The following is a 20,602-nucleotide window of genomic DNA, read 5'->3' as shown; positions in this document are numbered from 1 at the left end:
TATTCATGAATCGAAATCAGTTCTTTGTATTCGATTTTAAAATATTCTTTCAATTCCAATTGCATTTTTGGCATCATTTAATGTCTGGAAAGGAAATTTTCTTCTCTCAGTTAATTTGTTGCATATTTTTGTCAAGAAAACAAACTGGAAATTTCTAATCACTGTTTGATATTTGGATGTGTTTCGAGAAATAGAAAATGGCCATTACTATGTAAATATCTTTAATTACCGAATGGTGTTACGATATCACAAACACACAGACCATGCTGTAATTTTCTATCCAAAAGCATATGGTTATATATTTTTAAAAATCGGAATTCTTTTACTTCGGGATCATCATCATTACCGATTCATGTTTGTTTTCTTTCTTTTTTTCTCTTTGATTTCGGTTGTCGTGGTTGTTTTGTTTTTAAAATGAAAACATTCTGATATTGATTTTTATATTCAGTTTTTTTTTGAAAATCAAGTTTCCAAAATACTTCTGTGCATTTACATTACAAAACATAACTTCTGTATATATAGTAGATATGTTTATGTAATGATCAAAAGGAAAAAATGTTTATATATTTTTTGCGAGGAGAGTATATATATAGTAGTTATCTTTCAAATAGTAACTCCAACAAGAAAAAAGAAAGAATGTAAAAGACAAATGGATCCGTCAACGAAACGACCCTATTCATTTAATAAATGGGATAGAACCATAATAATAATAATAATAATATTCAATATTGTTTTTGGTTATGGGCGAAATTATTTTTGTGTGTGTGTGTTTATAATAGATGCCACTAACTAAACATTACATTCATTTTATAACGGTGCCTGGATTCTTATTGTATTTTTTTCAGTATCTGACTTTGTGTCTGTGCATTGCCTGTTATATATGCTTGTGTGTGTGTGTGTCAACTACCCAGAGAAAAAACCGAACAAAAAACCAAACCAGAAACCAAAAAAAAAATCCAGCGACAAAAGTGGAAAGTCCTTTTGTTGGTTTTATTTCATTTTCAATATTTTTTTTGTTGTTGTTTCGTATGTTTCATATATGTTGTGTATTACCGTTTTTAAAAGTCCGTGTGGTGTGTGTGTGCGTGTTGGTCGTAGGATCTCCAAAATACAATGATTGTTTCGTGTGTTGTTTAATCGGACGAATCTCTGTCGATTAGATTCTTGAAAAAAAAAGAAAAATAATTTCTTCTGTCTTTTTCTTATCATTTTAACTTAAGAAAACTATTCTTTTTTCTAGTATGAATCGACCTTTACATTGTTTAAATGTTAATATTAACAACATTCGAATACATCTTTTTTGAATTTGATCATATTGAATTGTCTGTTATGTTGTTGCCTTGTTGTCTTCCGTTATTTTCACATAATTTTCTAAATATTCATTTGTGTTTATTCTAAGATTGAAAAATAAACATTGTCCTTCATTCCGCTTTTTTCAACAGAGATTGATTTTCTTGATTGTGTGTTTTGGGATAATGATTTGAACAATAAAAATTAATTTATAATGATGGAACAATCAACAATAACCGAACATGATTGTAATGTTCTTGGTGGCCTTTTTCAAATCATTATCAATGATTTAAAGGTTTGTCATGTTTATTTAGAAATGACCATTTTTTTCAAAAAATGTCAATGACATTTTTCATTCATATTTGGTATATTTTATGTTTATAATGTAACTATTATTTAATCATTTACAGAATGGATCCTCAACATGGGATGATTTTATTTTGAAAGCGACCAAATTTCATACTCATCTTAAATCAACGATATCTGCATCGACAGCATTTTTAGATTCATTTCAAAAGATAGCTGATATGGCAACAACAACTCGTGGTGGTACTAAAGAAATCGGTACTGCTTTAACACGATTATGTCTTCGACAACGATCAGTTGAAGCAAAATTAAAATCTTTCAGTAGCTCTTTTCTGGATTGTTTAATCATACCGTTACAAGAACGAGTTGAAGAATGGAAAAAAACAACCATAGCATTGGATAAAGAACGTACAAAAGAATTGAAACGTCTTCGACAAGAATTCAAAAAACGTCATTATTGTGATTCACTTAGTACATCTGGCAGTATTCGTGGAAATAAAAAACATTCTTCACGTTCATTTAGCAAAAGTAAATTTGATTTTTTCGATTCATTAAATAGTAAAGGAATTTATGGTACGATCGGTGGTGGTCATCATCATAAATCAACATCTTCATTGACACGATCATTGGATTCCGAAATGGAATGTAATGAACGTTTACTAATGCTTGAAGATTTGGAAAAAAAGGCCGTACGTCGAGCATTGATTGAAGAACGTAGTCATTTCTGTTTGCTAGTCAAATTTTTAGGGCCAATAATCGAAGAAGAAATATCTATGATTAGTGAAATATCACATATACAAGAAATAATGGATTCATTACAGAAATTAACTGTCGATCCATTTGATTTACCCATGTCAAGTGAAACAGTTATTTCGAATCTTAAATTGAATAAAAATGATACTAGTCTTACTTCCTGGAATCTTCACACACCTCCTAGTTCACCAAGTTCATTAGGATCTAGAAAATCAAGCATGTGTTCAATTTCAAGTTATAATTCTTCATCAAGTAATTCTGTCTCAAACTATATTCACCATCAGCACCACCAAACACCGAATCATCAAACCCAGAGCAAATATTTTTCGACAACAGATCCGGTAAGAAAAATTTTAAAATTTTTTTCCATAACAATAAGTTTCTAATTGTTTCAATCAGCTTACATCAACTGTATATGGATCAAATGTTTCATATTCGGATAATAATTTGAAAAAAATTGGTGATAACGACGATCTTCAATTTCAGATCGATACCATATCATCTAGCAATAATTTGGAAAAGAATACAATAAAAATTACATCGACAAATCCATTTTTAAGTTCATACAATCAAATCCAAAACAAAACCGATGATCAAGAATCATTTTATGATAAAAATCCTACATCATCCATATCATCATCAAATCAAACATATTTATTACCCAGTCATGAATCCGATGGTTCAATAACGCCTACCAATACTGATCTACAGAAAAGTCTTATGTTTACCACTAGTGATCATTCACAAAATTCTACTATGATAAATTCAATTTATAAAAGTGAAGAAAAAATTTATCAAAAATCAAATAAACCACCGCCTGCACCACCAGTACGTCGAACATCATCATTATCAAATCCTAATGCAATTACATTAGGAACGTTAAAAAATAACAACTTTAATAATAATAATAATAATGACAATAGCAATAAAAATCATGATGATGCTATGGCATTAGACGTTGCAAAAAATTCTTCACTTTATGATGAGATCAATGTACTGACCAAATCAATGAATGATATTAATTTCACCCTGAAAAATACCGATTTTACTAATATAAGCTCATGTAGCGTAGCCAAACAATCCGATAAAACATTGATCGAAGATAAAAACTATCAATCAAAACAACAACAACAATCAAATCCTTATAGTGAACGAGATAAAAATGATTACAAAATTGTCAAGAAAATATTTGAAAGCTATAATCAACAACAATCATCATCAAATATATTCAAATCAATCGATTCTGATGATGGTTCACAGTTACCATTACCTGCACCACCACCCGAAGCATTCATAGCTGAATCTACTATTGCAACAACAATTGCTACACCTTCAATATCATCGCAGAATACATCCTCAAATAACAATAATAATAATCACTATCAATCTCAATCACATCATCATTATAATAAAATTTCAAACGTAAATCGTGAATTCTTGGAAACATTGAATACAAAATTGAGCCAATCACCGTTGGTATATCAGAACAATGCCAAAATTTCCAAACGAAGAAATTCATCAAATCGATCGATTCCGGATGATAATATTACCTCCGGCTATTCAGGTACATTATTAATTTGTTATTATTAATATTTAAATAATAATAATAACATTTTTTTTTTTGCTCATTTTTTATGCTTAGGAAAACATCGTCATTCGCATCGTAGTCAATCAGCTTCTCGATCTTCTAGCCGAAAGAATTCAATCGAAAAAAATAATGGCTTTACCGTATCCAGTAGTCTGAATAATGAAAGTTTTGTTGACAAACTTACTCAAACATTATTACATAAACAACATCAACAACAACAACATAATGTAGCAGTAACCATGAATGAGATAGCTAAAGCGGCTGCTTCAAGTGCATTACAAAGGAAACAATCCGTACCGGAATTGAATTCCGTTGAACAATACAATCCATCATTTAAGAATCAAAATCGAGTTACATTTTCAAGCTCATTGAATTTATCTACTAGCGGTAATCCTGGTGGCAATAACAATAATCAAGCGTTCCAGGTAGTCGAAATACAAACCAATTCAACTCAGCAACCAATCTATGCTAGTCGTACACAAATGCAACGAGAGATTCATAATTTATATGGAACACTTGGTCAACAACATTCGGAAATTTATAACGATAATAATAGTGGCAATGGTCATCAACGATCATCTTATTATCATCAGCAAAATGGTTTTTTCAATAAAGTAAGTACTGTTGATAATGAAATTAAACTGATTCTTAAAATTTTGCCCATACTAATTTTTTATATTGATCTATTTTTTCTGACAGTTATAATATTCACAAAAAAACAAAAATCTGCTAACCTTGGAATCTATCCATTTTATAGGTACACTCAAATGATATCATGCAGGAAAAAAAATTTGCCTAACTATCATAATCAGATTTGTATCTACATCAGCGAAAAAATTGAAATAAATGAAGACTGATATTGATCAAACGATCGAAAGATTTCTTCCTTTGCCCATTAATCATCATACATATGATTAGAAATAAAGATTTGATCTATATTTATCACACACAAACTCACAATCATAAACAAACACACATTTTCTCCTCAGATTGACAATATAACCTTTTTTTTGTGATTTAACATATATTTTTGTAACTGTACAAAAAAAAACCGAAACAGATTTATTCGTATAGAATTGTGTGGATTGAAAATATGACTTGAAAAAACCTTTTGTATTATGTAATCATTCCTGAATCATAATAATAAATTTGAGATTCGTTCGATATTATGATTATTTTTTTGTTCCAAATTCATAATAATGTGGTGCCAATTCATAAAGCCAATTAGGCTTAATGACACTGATATCTTTCATATAATCTTTGTTTGTATGAATTACTTCGGTGAACAAAACAAATTTTGGTAAACGTTTCATAGTATACAATACGGATGTTGGATGTATATGTAGTTCATAATTACCACGAATAGTTCGATAGATGCCATCTTCATCTAATTGTGCTGCATTTGTAAAAAATCCAGCAACAATACATTTTAGAATGGATTCAACGTCGGTGCTTGATATTAGTCGAACTTTAAATCTATGTAATAGACTTTTCAATCGATTTCGAATCTCAACAGCTCGTAATAGACCTTTATAATGAAGATAATTTTTATCTGACCAACTTCGAATCTGTGCAGATTTTATGAATTGATTGTAAATATTCAAATAGGTTATTAAATCTCCTTCTTCAACGGATAGATTATGTTTGGCACGTCTAGCTTGTTGAGCTCGTTGTCCATGTGGATAGGTGAAAATATTTTGAACTTGTAACATGGAAGCAATGGTTAAAATTTCTTCACTACAGCCAAAATCTTCAGAAACCAGAAGCATTTTTGAAAATGTTGGATTCAAAGGAAATTCGGCCATTTGCATTCCGAGAGGATCGGTTAATGATCCATTATTATCGATGGCTTTCAATGCAAATAATACATCGAATGCAGCGATAATATTTCTGGATGGTGGTGGTGAAATAAAATCAAATTTAACAATATTATCAATACCCAATGCTTTGAGTTGAAGAATAGTCGATGAAAGTGAAACTCGTTCAATTTCAGGCGAAGTAAAATCGGCCAATTTTCGAAACTCTTCTTCAGTATACAATCGAAATGAATAGCCACTTTTTGTACGACCAGCACGACCAGAACGTTGTTGAGCTGATGCTTTAGTGATTGGTACTACCATCAAAGAATCGGTGGCAGATTTAGAATTGAAATTGCGTATTTTTACAAAACCACAATCAACAACATAAGATACACCCGGTATAGTAACCGAAGCTTCAGCAATATTTGTCGCAACAATTACTTTACGAATGTGACGAGGTAAAATTTGAAATACTTTAATTTGTTCATTGGTCGGCAAAGATGCATACAATGGAAATACCAATAATTTTTTGTAATTTTCATATTTATCTATTGAAAAAAAAGAATAATCAACAATTATTATAAATCTAAATAGTCATGATTACTTTTTAAATCTTTGGAATATTCAAATATAGATTCTACGGTTTCTTCCACCTCTTCTTGACCAGTAAGAAATACAAGAACATCACCATTAGGAAAATTTTCATGAATTTTTATCACAGTTTCAACAGATTCCTTTACATAATCAGCAGTTGGTTCGATTAGAAAATTTATTTCGACTGGAAATGCTCGGCCATCAATACATAGGACAGTGGATCTATCAATTTTTTGTTTTCCAATCGTATTGAAATAATTACATATCGATTCGGTTTCTAGTGTTGCCGATGATATGATTACTTTTAAATCGGCTCGTTTTTTGATTATCTTTTTCAACAATGAAAGCAAAATATCCGTATTCACTGATCGTTCATGAGCTTCATCCACGATTATAATCGAATATTTAGTAAGCAGTGGATCATTCATCATTTCTCTAATGAGTATTCCTTCTGTCATGAACTTAATTTTTGTCGATTTTTCATCACAAACATCTTCGAATCGAATGGAATAACCAACTTCAGCACCTAAATCGACATTCATTTCTTCGGCCACTCTTGCAGCCAATGATATTGTGGCTATCCTTCTTGGTTGAGTGATGCCAATAATTTGAGTTTTTCCATACGTTTCATTGAAATTGACATATGCAAATTCATATAAAAATTGTGGCAATTGTGTACTTTTACCGCAACCCGTTTCACCAATCACTATTAGAACTTGATATTTTTCCAACAGATATGCTATATGATTTTTAAACTAATTAAAAATTAAACACAAAATGATGAAATGAGTAAAAAGAATCTTACATTGTGAATCGGTAATCGAAGACGTTGCTGTTCAATTGAAAGAGATTTATTCGGATTAAATGGTATTGTTTGAAAATCGTGATCATTTTCATTACGATCTTCATTCATCGATTGTTTGATATTACCTATGAAATAGATTTCAAAGAATGCTTTTTCTCGAACAGAAATAAAATAAATATTCAAAACAAACCTGTAGATGAAGACATTATGAAAAATCTGAAGATTCAAGATTCTGATCCATTTTTGTATCCAACTTGTAATGTCATTTATGAACGTAATTAACGTTTATGTTACAATTTATGTTCATCAAAATTATTTTACGGTTGCGAGTGAATGAACAGGACAAGATAATAAAGAAGCATTTTTTTTCCCAATCAACATGTCAATACCAAATGAACTAGATAATAACTGTGCAATCAACGAAAACTATAGCTAGGGCCTTTCTTTTCATCTTTTCAACGAAGCAAAAGTGAGCAGTACGTAGTGAGACAAATGAGCCACGTTTTTCTGTATCTTGTTTCACTGTTTTTTTTTGTTGTTGCTATTCTTCAACATCATTCCATCGATATTTTGATCGTTCGTTTGTAACTGTTGCTTGCAACATGATGATGAAATAGTGATGAATTAATCATTAATCATTTAGCTAAATAAATTCTTTGATGATCATCAGCATTTTAACACAGTGTGATGTCATCAAGTTTATCATCAAAATGACTACAGAATTATAATGTTTGAATCTGTTTCAAAGTTGTTCTCATTTTCTAAATGGTTTTCATCAAATCAAAATCTAAACGTATGGTTAACCGATGTACAATCACGATTAAAATTCTGGAAAAAACGTTCAATTACATTGAATCGTGGTGATCTATCATATCACGTAACGTATCTGGGTAATGTACCAACATTTTGGGCAAAAGGTGATCAATTTGTTGAATCACCATTGAATATTTTATGGAAAAATTATGAACGTAGAAAAGGAAAAAAAGCATTAACCAAAATGAAGATAACAATATGTAATTCGGGTTTGAAAGTATATACTCGTGAATTAGGTAATATTGAATATTGGTCGAATAAAATTACCTATGTAACAAATACAAATACACATCCACGTGTATTTATTTGGATTTATCGACATACCGGTAAACGTGGAAAACCCGAATTACGTTGTCATGCTGTACTATGTAAACGTTCAAATCAGGCAAATCAAATGGCCGATGAATTAAGAATACGTCTTTATAATGCTTTAAGAGAATTTCGTCGTGAAATCTATCTACGACAACAAACACCAAATAATACATTGCCGATAAGGAAAAAATTTCTAGTCAATGGATCAAAATATTTTAAACAACCATTAGAACGATCACAAAGTGCACCAAAATTAGATTCAATATTAGAAGAATCGGATGCCGATAATGATGATCATCAATCAGATATTATTAGTATGAATGGTGAATGTTTGAATAAAAATAATCAATCCATTGAACATCGTCCATTTTATTTTATATCCACTGGACAATTGAATAAGTTTGATCTGTAAATTTTGTATTTTTATTCTTCTATTCAATCAATGAAATCGAACAAATGGTAGCTTTATTTTTTTTAATTTTCTTTTTTTTTGTATACGCCAAACATGGACATAATTTTTGCGATACTCTTTTTCTTTCATCACATTTTGGAAAACAATCACTCCACTACAATTTTTTTTTTGGATGTAAAATACTATTTTTTTTGTCATAATAAATTGAAATTTTTTTTTCTATTTTGAAATTCGACAAAGTTTTTTTTTTGTTGTAATACACCCCCTTCCAAAAATAAACATTCGAATGTCTATAAATACATAAATGTAGATCGTGTAGGGTTAAAAAAGTAACATTATCTTTTCGGGTAACAGTTTTGGATGAAGAAAAAAATCGAATTCGAACTGGAAAAAAAACCTGTTCGAATTTTTTTACTTTAACATTTTATCATCATTTTGATCATGTATTTTTCTCTTTTTTTTTCTTTGATTTTACCAAAGAAACAACAAAAAAAAACGAAATCATCAAAAATGATACATTGATCATCGGTTATGTGTGTGTGTGTGTAAATATTGGGGGAGGAATTAAATTATAAAATACTATTTTGACAAATAAATAAGTCAAAACTTCATTGCTCACAAAATTTGTTTTTTTCGGTTCTTTGTTAGTCCAATGACCAATAAAGGCCGGATATAATCATTGGATGTGTGTTTATGTGTATGACGTTCATTCAATCGTGATGATGATAAGTGTGTTCAAGAGAAAGATCGTATACCTGGTAATAAACTTGTTTGAAAGCTTGTTGCTTTACCACCTTTTTTTTAAGATTTTGGTCATACTATTCATTCGAACAAATCAGGTATACCAAGATGTATGAAAAGATGAATGATTGGATTCATTAAATCCAGGTATTCAGAAGAAAAAAAAGAGCTATTCACAGATTGTTCCATATCTTTTATATCATCATAAATGAAAACTATTCTTGTATCATTCTATTCTTTCATTTTTTTCCTCTCTCTCTCTCTCTCTCTCTCTCTCTCTCTCTCTCTCTCTCTCTCTCTCACTCACTATATTTCAATGATTATTTAGGTTTGAAAGGGGGATTGAAGGATAATTAACGAAGAAGAACAAAGATGGACAATAGAATGGGGACTTTTTTTCTGGGTATATTTTTAGCAATGTACTACTACCTATATCCCCTAAATCCATGAACAATTTTTTTTTCATTTATATGATGATACTTGCTTCATTCATCATTCATCCATCTCATTTTTTTTCTCGATATTATCCAACAAACAAACAAACAAACAAAAAATCCATGCGAAATCGACCGGCTTGCTTTTTTCGCGATGAAAGGATGGTTTTTTTTCTCAATATTTTTTTGTTTGTTTGTTTCTACCTTCATACTTTGTCTCTACCTTTCTCTCTCTCTTAGTTTCTTTTTTACGTTTGCATTGGTTCTCTCTCTCGTTTTTTTTTGGCTGTCCCAAAAGGTTAAGCCAGTTTTGTAAAAAGAGAGAGAATTTACAATCACTGAAAGCTAGGGTCTGGATTTTTCTATCAAAAAGCAAAAAAAAAAACCATTGTTCGTTATCAACATTGCGCATGTTTCAAACATCGAAATCAAGTTGGCGCCAGTTTGTCATATACGCGCGGGTTTTGTCTTTTCGTTTATTTGTTTTCTTGTACAATATATATTGCTACTACCACGACTACTACTACTACTATTTTATTTTTATTTTCGAAAATGTTGTATACAGCTACTCATTTTATGATGTGATAGTGGTCAAGGCCAAACAATGAACAAAGAAATTTTTTAGCGCAGATTTTCTTCAAACTTTCAATTTGATTGGCTAAAAGCAATGGTCACGTGATCAATAAACAATGGTGAACGAAGCAATATACATGTACATTGATGGTAAAACATTTCTAAATGCAATTGTACGGCTCGGAAGTCGTTCATTCTATCGTTGTTTGTTGAAGTGTTCGTTTCGTGTTAATTTTTTTGCAGCAAAAAAAAAACTTTTCGAAAACCACACGCACGTTTTACCGGCTTGTCAACCAACTTGTTCTTTTGTTTGATTTTTTCACTGTTTTTCGATTTGGTAATACCAATTTAATTTTAATAATGCCTAGCACTAAAATTGAGTAAGTATTCTGATTATTTATCATTATTTTTTTTTAATTTGATGTTTTTTTTCAGTTCTCCCGAAGTTGAACCGCAACCACAGGTTGAGAAGGTTGAAACTACTCCAACAAAGGTGAAATTGTCATTTTTTTTAATGATTAACAATAAAAGTTATAATTTATATATCTTTGTAGAAATCGATGGAAGAGAAAAAAGTTGTCGAAGTTGAAGTTGAAAAAGAAGCAAATGGTAATGTTGAAGAAGTCAGCGAAAATGTTGATGACAATGGAAAAAAAGCCGAAGAAACCGACGAAGTACCTGCCAATGGTAACAAAGACAAAGAACAAGTAGAAAAATCCGAATCCAAAGAGGAAAAAGAAGAAGAATCCGAAAAAACAGACGATGTAGTAGATGGTCCAAAAAGGAAATCTATTTCTAATGAAGGTGACAAAACTGAAGAAACAACACCAAAGAAATTGAAAACTGATTCTGAAGCCGTAGAAAAAACTGAAGGTGATGTAACTTCTTCGGCCTAAATCAATGTTTGGACACACTGCACACCACATACAAAAGACAGAAAATTTACACATCAATTTTTGTTTCCTTTTCATTCATATCCATTTCAATTCGATTCGTTTAATGTCCACACAACACATTTCTCAAAAAAAAAAATTTGTAAACATTTAAAAATTCCAAAAAAAACTTAACTAAACATTTATCATTATAATTTAAAGTAAATGATTGCGAAAAATAAAGATTTGTTTTTGTAAATAAATTTTGATTTGTTGATTTTTTTTCTTATATTGTCAATTCACTTACGGTGGGGTTTCGATTGAATAACAATTTAAAAATTTCAAATTCGATATTGTTGAGTAAAGAACTAGCGCCTATTCGGAATAATTTATTATTGAGCCATTCTGGTCCTAAATAAAACCGCACCAAATTGATCCAACATAAAGCTTCGGTAGCATTTTTGATACCACCGGCCGGTTTAAGTCCAACACGAATATTTCGAGCAATGTAGAAATCAGTAATGGCTCTAATCATAATAAGACCATAAGTCAATGTAGCATTGATAGATTCTTTTCCAGTGGATGTTTTGATAAAATCAGCACCGGCCATCATTGCACACATTGATGCCTGTATGACAGTGACAGAAATAGATTATTGCTATTTGGCTGACTAATTTCGATGATAATCATTACATACTTTGTAAATATTCTGTAAATTACCAAGTTCTCCACAGCTGAGTATCACTTTCAAATGAACATTTTTCTCATGACAATGCTGTGCGATGATTTTTATATCGTTGAATAATTCTTGCCATTTGCCGGACAACACTAAAGATCGATTGATAACAATGTCAATTTCATTTGCTCCTGATTGTACGGCAAAAGTAATGTCAGCCAATGTTACTGGAATTGGACTTTGACCACTTGGAAACCCGGCAACAACAGAAGCTATTGGTAGATTGGAATCGATTCTATCCAAATATTGACGACAGTCACTAACTCTTAATGGATAAACGCAAACAGCACCTGTTGTGATATTGTTACTATGGTAATGATTATCAAATAGAGCCAATTTCTCAATTATTTTGTTGCTCAATGGATTTTTAGCTCGATAACAAAGCCTAGATACATTACTGTAAGTATCATCACCAGCCAATGTTGTTAAATCTATACAATTCAATATGAGTAATAAATCTCGAATCTATATTGAACAGATAGAATATAAAATGACCAAATAAAAAAAACAATTGACAATTCAATATTACCTTGGCATCATCATTATCATTATAAATTGATAATGAATTTAATTTCAATTTTTCAGCTATTTGTTTAATTTCACTGGATACAATATTTGTTTTCAAAAGAGTTGCATCTATGAATAGAATCATCATTATTTTGTAAATAAACAACATTTATCAAATAATATTTAGATATATTATCATTGTAATTTAAACATACCAAAATGTGCCATTTTTATTCGAAACAATCAGAAATTAGAAATAAGGTAAAAAAAAATACTAAGAAAATTTCAATTCCAACAACAATAATTACATTTATCACACAACGTAAACAACGTTTATGTGTGTATTATATGTTAATGTATTGTGGATCGACTGTTATCAACAAAAAAATACACATTTTATCGAATTTGCACTCATCAATAGACAAATAAAAACAAACAACCAAACTGAATAAATACTATATTTTCAAAAAAAATAGTTCACTTTATTTTCATTAAATAATAGTCTTTATAAAAAATTAATATATTAAAAATTGAATTTTGTGGTAGGTATGTGTTGTTTGTAATCTATGGCGTTTATATCAATAATAATAATTATTTTTTTGATGAATCTTTTTGATTATAATTAAGATGATTTTGGTCCAATAAATTGATAACTTGTTGTTTAATTAATCGAATCACTTCAAATGGTTCGACAAGAATTAGACTATCTTTGGCAATTAAAACCGATTCATTGCCATCATTGTTTGAATGTCCATATTTAAACGTTATGATCTCTGGACATTTTCGTTTTGAGGTGATCTGATATATCATTTCTAATGGCCTTTGTACTATTATTTGTCCATATCCTTCACGATTTTTGGAATGTTTGAAAAAATAAAGATTCGTTTTGGTCACTGCCAGATAGCTATTATTATATGGAAAAAAATATCAAAAAAAGTTTATTAAGATTTCATCATGACATACCCAGGAATTCTACTATTATCCGAATTAATTTTTGAACATTCAAAACATCCAATTAGATTTTGTTGTTTTTTCCATTCTTCTATATTGATTTCGGATAGATCATTCTCGGCATTTATATCACTGGTATCTTCATCTATAAAATAAAGATATTGTATTGAAATGATCATAATCTCAAACAAACATTCGTTACCTAAATCTGTATTCGAATCATCCAGACTAAATTTGCTTCCCTTATAACGTTTGCCTAGATTTTCCGAGCTAACATGTTTGATCACTTGTTTTTGATTAGGGTTGACTACATATTCTACTAGTTTTTCTTTCATTTCGCTGATTTTAGGCTTAACGGCAGTGGAAAATTTTTGAAAAAATACCGAGGTCAAATGATCGACATCTTTCGGAAATCTAGAATCCGATGATGATGATGAATGGTCATTTTGAATCGAACGAAAGGATTTTCGTGCTACACAACATAAACAATGTTTGCTATTGTGATCTACTAATAAATGATCTAAATGTTTTTCCATGATTGTTTTATGCAGTACTTCAAAACCGCCATAAAGATAGCTAACATATTTATGATGTTTTTGTAGAAACGAAGAGATAACCATATGAATGTAATCATCTGTATCGTCACGGCCACTTCCAATAAAACAAAGATGTTCACCTCCAGCAATCGCGTTTGCTTCAATAGCTTGTTTTTGTGATGCTAACAGTGCTTGAACGGCTGTTGCAAACACTGATGGGTCATTCAACATCTATTTTTCAAATTTATTTTAGCCAGATTAACGAAATTTTATTTTCAACACTTACCAGACTACAATCCAGATGGAATGCTGTTAAAAGATGGCCATTATTGTATTGATCAGGTGGCCGGCAATCAACAACAAAATATCTAAGATTATTTTCATTTTGGCAACTATTCAACAATTCATGTATCGATATCGGGAGACATAATAAAGTGGATAAATCCTCAATATGACAAAGATCATCATATATATCAGTTTGGGAATGAACTTGAAAAAGTAATTTCTGAAAATCCTAATAATCGAATGGATTTACAAAATAGATTGAAATATAAATTTCAGACTTACTTTCACAGATAGTGGTGTTTTTTGTAGAAAATGTTGTTCGGCAATAAAAAACATATCTTTGATATCAGATTCGGTGATCGATGAAGGTATGGTCGATAAGATGTTGATGATTTCGGTTCTATCATTTTTCATCTTAAGATCATCTCTAAAAAAAAACAAAAATAGTTTTTAATATAAATTAAAACAAATATCACCGTACTTTAGATTGATGATCATGACTAGGGATAGATAGAATATCATAAATGAATCCGAATAAGTAAAATAGGCGTCCAAAAGATTCAATGAAACATTTGGATTGCAAATGTCGAAACAAAACAGACTCTGAAACTGAAAATGAAAACAAATTTTTAGATAAATCGATAAAATAAATGTGGCTGAATGTGGTACCCAAGTTGAGGCGAATTGTTCTGTAGTTAATTTAATGGTATCAAAATAATTGCACAATTCTGGATCATGATAAAGCAAAAATAGACGCAATAGATGGAATGGTTGCATATACATTGATTTGGATTCTTTTGAATCGTCATTGGAACAGTTGTAATATTTGGTAATGTAACGAAGTTCGATAGATTCAAATACTTTAAACAATTCATCTCGTTTTACATTTAGATGAATCAAAGTCTCCAGTAGATCGATCCATCCGTTTTTCGAAGTATATGGACAATGATTTAGCCGGGAAAAATTCGTTATAATCGATTCGAGATCGGATAATATTGACAACTTTTCAGAACTAGAATTATTTAACTTTTCGACTAGTTTTCGACAATCATTTCGTATCAAATTCTGCTCAGGTAGATCAAATATATCTTCTAAGATTTTGACACGCCCTTTGATACCTAAACAAACCTGTATAAACATATATTAAAACAGATTCATGAATTAATCGTCATGTTTACCTGCCAAAATTCATAGCGTAAATTGTTTGGTATTGATTGTTGACTGGACATTTTACGAATCACATTAATATCACAATCGGATAACAATGCCGTTTCAAGTTCTAAAATCCTATTTGCATCAAAACAAAGGTGAATTGTTAAAAAAAATTGTAAAAAAAACATTGTACAGACCAGGCATCTTTATCCGTGTCTTGATCTACTAATGGTGATTCTTCTGTGGTAGTTTCATCTGAACTCGTAACTTGATCATTCATTGCGGTTTTCTTTTTTGGCCCCAAAATAAAAACAGAATTCAGAATAAATAAATTCAGAATTCAGAATGAGCTTTTTTTTCCTAACAAACGGGAAACGCTATTTCGATACACGTGTATAAATATAGATTCAATTGAATCATCAAAGTGGATTCAGGCAATTTGTATCATTTGTAACAAATCAAAATTTTTTCTCGATTTTTACAATTTAGTCAACTTATAATGTTTAATCTTATTTCTAATAGTCCTTTATCGGATGTTCTTGCCCCACCAGTTACTTCTTTTGAAGAATTCCTTTATCATTGGAATTCATTCACTGCATTTTATCGTCAAAATGATCATAACACTCAAACAGAAAAGTTGCATATTGAATCAACTAATCTTGCCAACAAATTAATCAAAATGACCGAAATTATCATAACGGAACAATTAGATTGGATGAAAAGAAAAAAAGATTCATCTGCTTTATGTCCAACGATTGAATATATTTTACAAAACAATATTCTGGAAACTTTGAGCATTGTGGCTCAAACCGATACACCAATCGGAATATGTCCACATATTCTCTTATTTTTTACACGTTTTTTACATGATTCAAAAATTACTTTGATTCCACACAAATCTGTACATTCCTCGTTGAATAAGCTAATCATTATTTGTGGCAAAATACCGGCAAGTCCATATGAATCGACCGAAATGTATTTTTTGACATCGCTCATCAAATTGATCAAAAATCCCGATTTTTTACATTTCTTTTCAATAAATTCTTTTCCGTTAATAAATTCCTTATTATCTCTGTTATATAGTGAAGATGCTGAAATATCAAAATATGCTGGTGATTCCATCATACGATTGATTCAGATATTGGATGAAAATGCAGCCAAAGTTATTGCAGAAGATACTCCATTTTCTTGCAAGATTGTCGATCAGATTATCATTCATTATAATGCAATACCACATTCACTTAAACCTGAAGAAATTGAGACTGTTAATTCTTTGTTGCTTCAAGAACATGATTCTCCATTGTTTTCGACATCTATACGAAAATTTTTATCATTTCTCAAATGGTTCATTTTCTTTGATCTGGTGATTCAAAATTTGATTGACAATTCAATATTAAAATGTAATCTTTTAAATGAATTTAAGAAAAACTTTTTATGGGCTTGTTTTCTTCCTGATTTGCTTGGCGATGGTTTTGCCAATGAATTAGATGCTCTTGACAATGTCTTACGTGCAACAGTATTGATGTCCAATTGCCTACGAAATATTGAAAATTCTTCACTGTTTGATTTGATATGCCATTTTCTAATTTTATCTGATCATAACAATGATAAAAATCATTCTGTGATTATTATGCCAGAAAAAGCGAACAAAAAACATTTACGAACAATATTGCTAGAACGATGTCATATTTCCGACATTATTCAACGTGATTTTGAACAAGAAGGCGATAGAATCAAATTCATTAAACTAAGTTCAGCAACATTACAATTATTTGAAGATATTCTTTCGAGACCTTCTTTTGAAATCATCAACGATCTTGTCATCAAACAACTTTCAGCTGAAAATTGCCAAAATAATGTTGAAATAATCGATATTGATTGGTCGATGCTAGAAAAACCAAACATCTGGACAAAAATATCATCCAAATTTAATTCAATCAATGTGCTCGATCAGATGAATACGGTTGCAGATGAAATACATCATCTGTCGAATATCCAAAACCAAACCTCTTATATTGATTTGGATCATATGATTAAGATCTTATATTTGTTTATATCATTGATGCCTGATGAGCTTAAATTCGATATTCAACAAGAAAAATCTGAATTTGAAGCTTATCTAAAAGAAGCTGTAAAGGGATTTCATATGTTTATAATCACCAGTTTTATCAAATGGAATACAGATCAAAAACAGAAAACTTTCAATGATGACGCATGCAATAATGACCGTTGTAATTTTGTTAAAATTCTTTTTAATAATTTGAATTCATTGCTCGAACTTCCATATGAAATCAAGATACAATTATTCTCAATTTTGGCTAAAATTTCTCTTGTACCAAATGAATATATTAATAATTGTTTTCTAAATCCTACTATTCTTATAAAAAATAGTGATGAAAGTTTATTTAACATTTTACATAAATTGATTGAAAATTTACAGATATCAGTCAAAGGTATTGATAATCTTCATGATAAATTATATGAAACTAAAATGAAACTTCTTTCGGGAAAAATTCCGGATCATTTTTATGATAATAATGAACAGGAAACAAAAATTTTACAAAGTTTAATTGTATTGAATGAATTTTGTAAAGAATTATCTTCCATTATTTATGTTAAAAATTATACACTCAAATTGTGCAATGAAAAAAAATAAAAAATAAAAAATTTCAAATATCATGAATGAAATGATGATTTGTTTATTAAATCATACAAATATCGATAGATGTCGTTTCAGAATCAGAATCATATGACTAACCATGATCATATTGGGCAGACTGTGTATTCGATATATCGCATTGCATTGTTGATCAGCATGTTTTAGCATTTTTTTTTTGTTTGCTGTATAAACTTATAATTTTTTCTTGTAATTTGGGCCATAACAATTAATATATCGACATTTATTCAAAAAATTCATTGCCATGAATACTGACGGTGATACTGTGAAGAATTGCACTAAATTCGCCGAATTCAAAGATTTGACTGCTGACGAATTAAAATGTAAAGCTAATGAATATTTCAAAAGAAAAGAATATGAAGATGCAATCGAATTGTATTCGATGGCTATCGAAAAAGATCCAAATAATGCTATACTTTATGGAAATCGAAGTTTTGCTTATCTTAAAACCGAATGTTTCGGTTATGCCTTTACCGATGCTTCCCGTGCTATCGAAATTGATAAGAATTATATTAAAGGCTATTATAGAAGAGCCGAAGCACAAATGGCTAATGGACGTTTTAAGCAAGCATTAAAAGATTTCGAAACTGTTGTCAAATTTTGTCCAAACGATAAGGATGCTAAGATTAAATGTCAAGAATGCAAAAAAATCGTCAATCAAAAAGCGTTTGAAAAAGCAATTTCTGTGGATACAATCAAAAGATCGGTGGCCGAATCCATAGATTTTGAATCGATGACAATCGATGATAAATATGATGGACCAAAAATTGTGGATGGAAAAGTTACAAAAGAATTTGTTGAAGAACTATTAGACACATTTAAAGACGAGAAAAAATTAGATCGGAAATATGCTTACAAATTGATATTGGATGCACGAGAACTATTTTCTAAGTCGAAAACATTGGTAGACATTGAAATACCGAAAGGAAAAAAATTTACAGTCTGCGGCGATATTCATGGGCAATTTTATGATCTGTTAAATATATTCAAATTGAACGGTTATCCCAGTGAAGATAATCCTTACCTTTTCAATGGTGATGTTGTTGATAGAGGTTCATTCTCAGTCGAATGTATCCTAGTTTTATTTGCTTTCAAAATTCTTTATCCAAATCATTTGTTCATAGCTCGTGGCAATCATGAAAGTGAAACTATGAACAAAATTTTCGGTTTTGAAGGTGAAGTCAAAGAAAAATATTCAAAACAAATGTATGATCTGTTTACTGAAGTTTTTGAATGTCTTCCATTGGCACATTGTTTGAACAAAAAAGTTTTGGTCATGCATGGAGGCCTTTTCAGCAAAGATAATATCACATTAGATGATATACGTAATATCGAACGAATTAGACAGCCACCTGAAGATGGTCTAATGTGCGATATTTTATGGTCTGATCCTATGCCGGTGAAAGGACGTTTACCAAGCAAACGAGGTGTTGGTTGTCAATTTGGACCAGATATTACAGAAAGCTTTTTAAAGTTGAATAATTTAGACTATATCATTCGAAGCCATGAAGTGAAAGATAATGGTTATGAAGTGGTAAGTTTTTCATTCGATCATCAAATAAATTCAATTTTCATTTTTTTCCTCATCAAACAGGCTCATGGTGGTAAATGTATTACAGTTTTTTCCGCTCCCAATTATTGCGATCGTATGGGCAATCTAGGCGCATTCATCAATTTCATTGGAGGCGATGAATTGATTCCAAAATATACAACGTTCAAAGAAGTGCCTCATCCTGATAAGAAACCGATGTGCTATTCTAGTAATCTTTTTTCAATGATGTAATTTATTCTGTTCTTTAAATATATAAAAAAATTCATCACATTCATCGCTTACTATTCTATTCATACAAACATTTTAATAGTAAAACTAAGAAATTTTTTTTTATAAATTTAAAACAAAACATCAAATAATCAATTTATAACTAATATTATATGATATGTTATATTCAAGTTTAATAATATTATAATGTGATAATGTTGCAAAAACCAGATGAACATCAAAGATTGTCCTATATATAATAATTGATCATAAAAAAAGAGAGATTTTCTTATTCTGAACAAAATCATTGATGTTAAATGAATAATATTTTAGATTCGATTTTTTTTTGTTTTGTTACATTATAATTCTTTTATTATTACTTATATAATATTTCTCATTTGGCAATTTACAAAAAAACAAAACAATTTTAAAAGCTAATATTTAAGCTCACTTGAAAAAATAATTTTATTTTAAAATTTATATAAAACACATGTTAAATATATATTTAATAACAAGCAAAAGGGGGTAAATGTGGTAGAAAAAAAAATCCTTGGTAATACTGTCATTTTTTTTTTTGTTTGTTTGCTTGTTTGTATGTTCTATTGTTTATTTGTACATTTTCGAAAGAAAAACAAAGCATCTGTGAATTGTAAAAATTGATTGATTCATCTTATATATAAATGACCTAATGAACATGTAAGCAAGCA

At 29.9% G+C, this 20,602-nt stretch overlaps 8 protein-coding genes across 9 annotated transcripts; 5 read left to right on the top strand and 3 right to left on the bottom strand.

The window, feature by feature from the left end:
* Positions 1-781: 781 nt before the first annotated feature.
* LOC113792826 (uncharacterized) lies at positions 782-5,109 on the top strand. Its single transcript, XM_027342774.2, has 5 exons — positions 782-1,585; positions 1,701-2,690; positions 2,749-3,913; positions 3,992-4,551; positions 4,637-5,109. Exons 1-5 carry the CDS (start codon positions 1,505-1,507, stop codon positions 4,640-4,642), a joined length of 2,802 nt encoding a protein of 933 aa, XP_027198575.2. The 5' UTR covers positions 782-1,504; the 3' UTR covers positions 4,643-5,109.
* LOC113792827 (putative ATP-dependent RNA helicase DHX35) lies at positions 4,994-7,473 on the bottom strand. The gene is made up of 4 exons (XM_027342775.2): positions 7,326-7,473; positions 7,136-7,260; positions 6,341-7,085; positions 4,994-6,284 (listed from the first exon to the last, which is right to left on the bottom strand). The coding sequence occupies exons 1-4, from the start codon at positions 7,339-7,341 to the stop codon at positions 5,110-5,112; spliced, it is 2,061 nt and encodes a 686-aa protein (XP_027198576.2). The 5' UTR covers positions 7,342-7,473; the 3' UTR covers positions 4,994-5,109.
* Positions 7,474-7,862: 389 nt separating this feature from the next.
* On the top strand, positions 7,863-8,902 carry LOC113792828 (protein FAM43A-like). Its single transcript, XM_027342776.2, has one exon. The coding sequence runs from the start codon at positions 7,863-7,865 to the stop codon at positions 8,670-8,672; it is 810 nt and encodes a 269-aa protein (XP_027198577.2). The 3' UTR covers positions 8,673-8,902.
* A 1,704-nt stretch (positions 8,903-10,606) lies between these two features.
* LOC142645018 (uncharacterized) lies at positions 10,607-11,555 on the top strand. Its single transcript, XM_075820041.1, has 3 exons — positions 10,607-10,800; positions 10,856-10,913; positions 10,975-11,555. Exons 1-3 carry the CDS (start codon positions 10,781-10,783, stop codon positions 11,314-11,316), a joined length of 420 nt encoding a protein of 139 aa, XP_075676156.1. The 5' UTR covers positions 10,607-10,780; the 3' UTR covers positions 11,317-11,555.
* On the bottom strand, positions 11,226-12,891 carry Dera (deoxyribose-phosphate aldolase). Its single transcript, XM_075820026.1, has 4 exons — positions 12,751-12,891; positions 12,558-12,664; positions 11,990-12,493; positions 11,226-11,920 (listed from the first exon to the last, which is right to left on the bottom strand). The coding sequence occupies exons 1-4, from the start codon at positions 12,761-12,763 to the stop codon at positions 11,579-11,581; spliced, it is 966 nt and encodes a 321-aa protein (XP_075676141.1). The 5' UTR covers positions 12,764-12,891; the 3' UTR covers positions 11,226-11,578.
* A 104-nt stretch (positions 12,892-12,995) lies between these two features.
* TBC1D23 (TBC1 domain family member 23) lies at positions 12,996-15,789 on the bottom strand. The gene is made up of 9 exons (XM_075819979.1): positions 15,657-15,789; positions 15,486-15,594; positions 14,977-15,435; positions 14,789-14,916; positions 14,590-14,734; positions 14,309-14,536; positions 13,689-14,253; positions 13,499-13,631; positions 12,996-13,439 (listed from the first exon to the last, which is right to left on the bottom strand). The coding sequence occupies exons 1-9, from the start codon at positions 15,737-15,739 to the stop codon at positions 13,127-13,129; spliced, it is 2,163 nt and encodes a 720-aa protein (XP_075676094.1). The 5' UTR covers positions 15,740-15,789; the 3' UTR covers positions 12,996-13,126.
* Positions 15,790-15,792: 3 nt separating this feature from the next.
* On the top strand, positions 15,793-18,138 carry LOC113792884 (FHF complex subunit HOOK interacting protein 2A-like). Of its 2 annotated transcripts, XM_075819988.1 has the most exons (2): positions 15,793-15,909; positions 15,982-18,138. In XM_075819988.1, the coding sequence occupies exon 2, from the start codon at positions 16,139-16,141 to the stop codon at positions 18,113-18,115; it is 1,977 nt and encodes a 658-aa protein (XP_075676103.1). In that variant the 5' UTR covers positions 15,793-15,909; positions 15,982-16,138; the 3' UTR covers positions 18,116-18,138. The 2 variants fall into 2 exon arrangements, with proteins under 2 accessions (XP_075676103.1, XP_027198642.2); XM_027342841.2 differs by lacking the exon at positions 15,793-15,909 and having other exon boundaries at positions 15,959-18,138.
* Positions 18,139-18,237: 99 nt separating this feature from the next.
* LOC113792805 (serine/threonine-protein phosphatase 5-like) lies at positions 18,238-20,397 on the top strand. The gene is made up of 2 exons (XM_027342747.2): positions 18,238-19,670; positions 19,731-20,397. The coding sequence occupies exons 1-2, from the start codon at positions 18,381-18,383 to the stop codon at positions 19,917-19,919; spliced, it is 1,479 nt and encodes a 492-aa protein (XP_027198548.2). The 5' UTR covers positions 18,238-18,380; the 3' UTR covers positions 19,920-20,397.
* The last annotated feature ends 205 nt before the right edge of the window (positions 20,398-20,602 follow it).

Source organism: Dermatophagoides pteronyssinus, unplaced genomic scaffold (assembly GCF_027571235.1).
Source record: "Dermatophagoides pteronyssinus isolate colony J.1.1.1.1 unplaced genomic scaffold, Derpt_VIB-CSIC_2022.12 sq0001, whole genome shotgun sequence".
Lineage (NCBI taxonomy): Eukaryota > Metazoa > Arthropoda > Arachnida > Sarcoptiformes > Pyroglyphidae > Dermatophagoides > Dermatophagoides pteronyssinus.
This window is presented reverse-complemented; position numbering and strand designations above follow the sequence as displayed.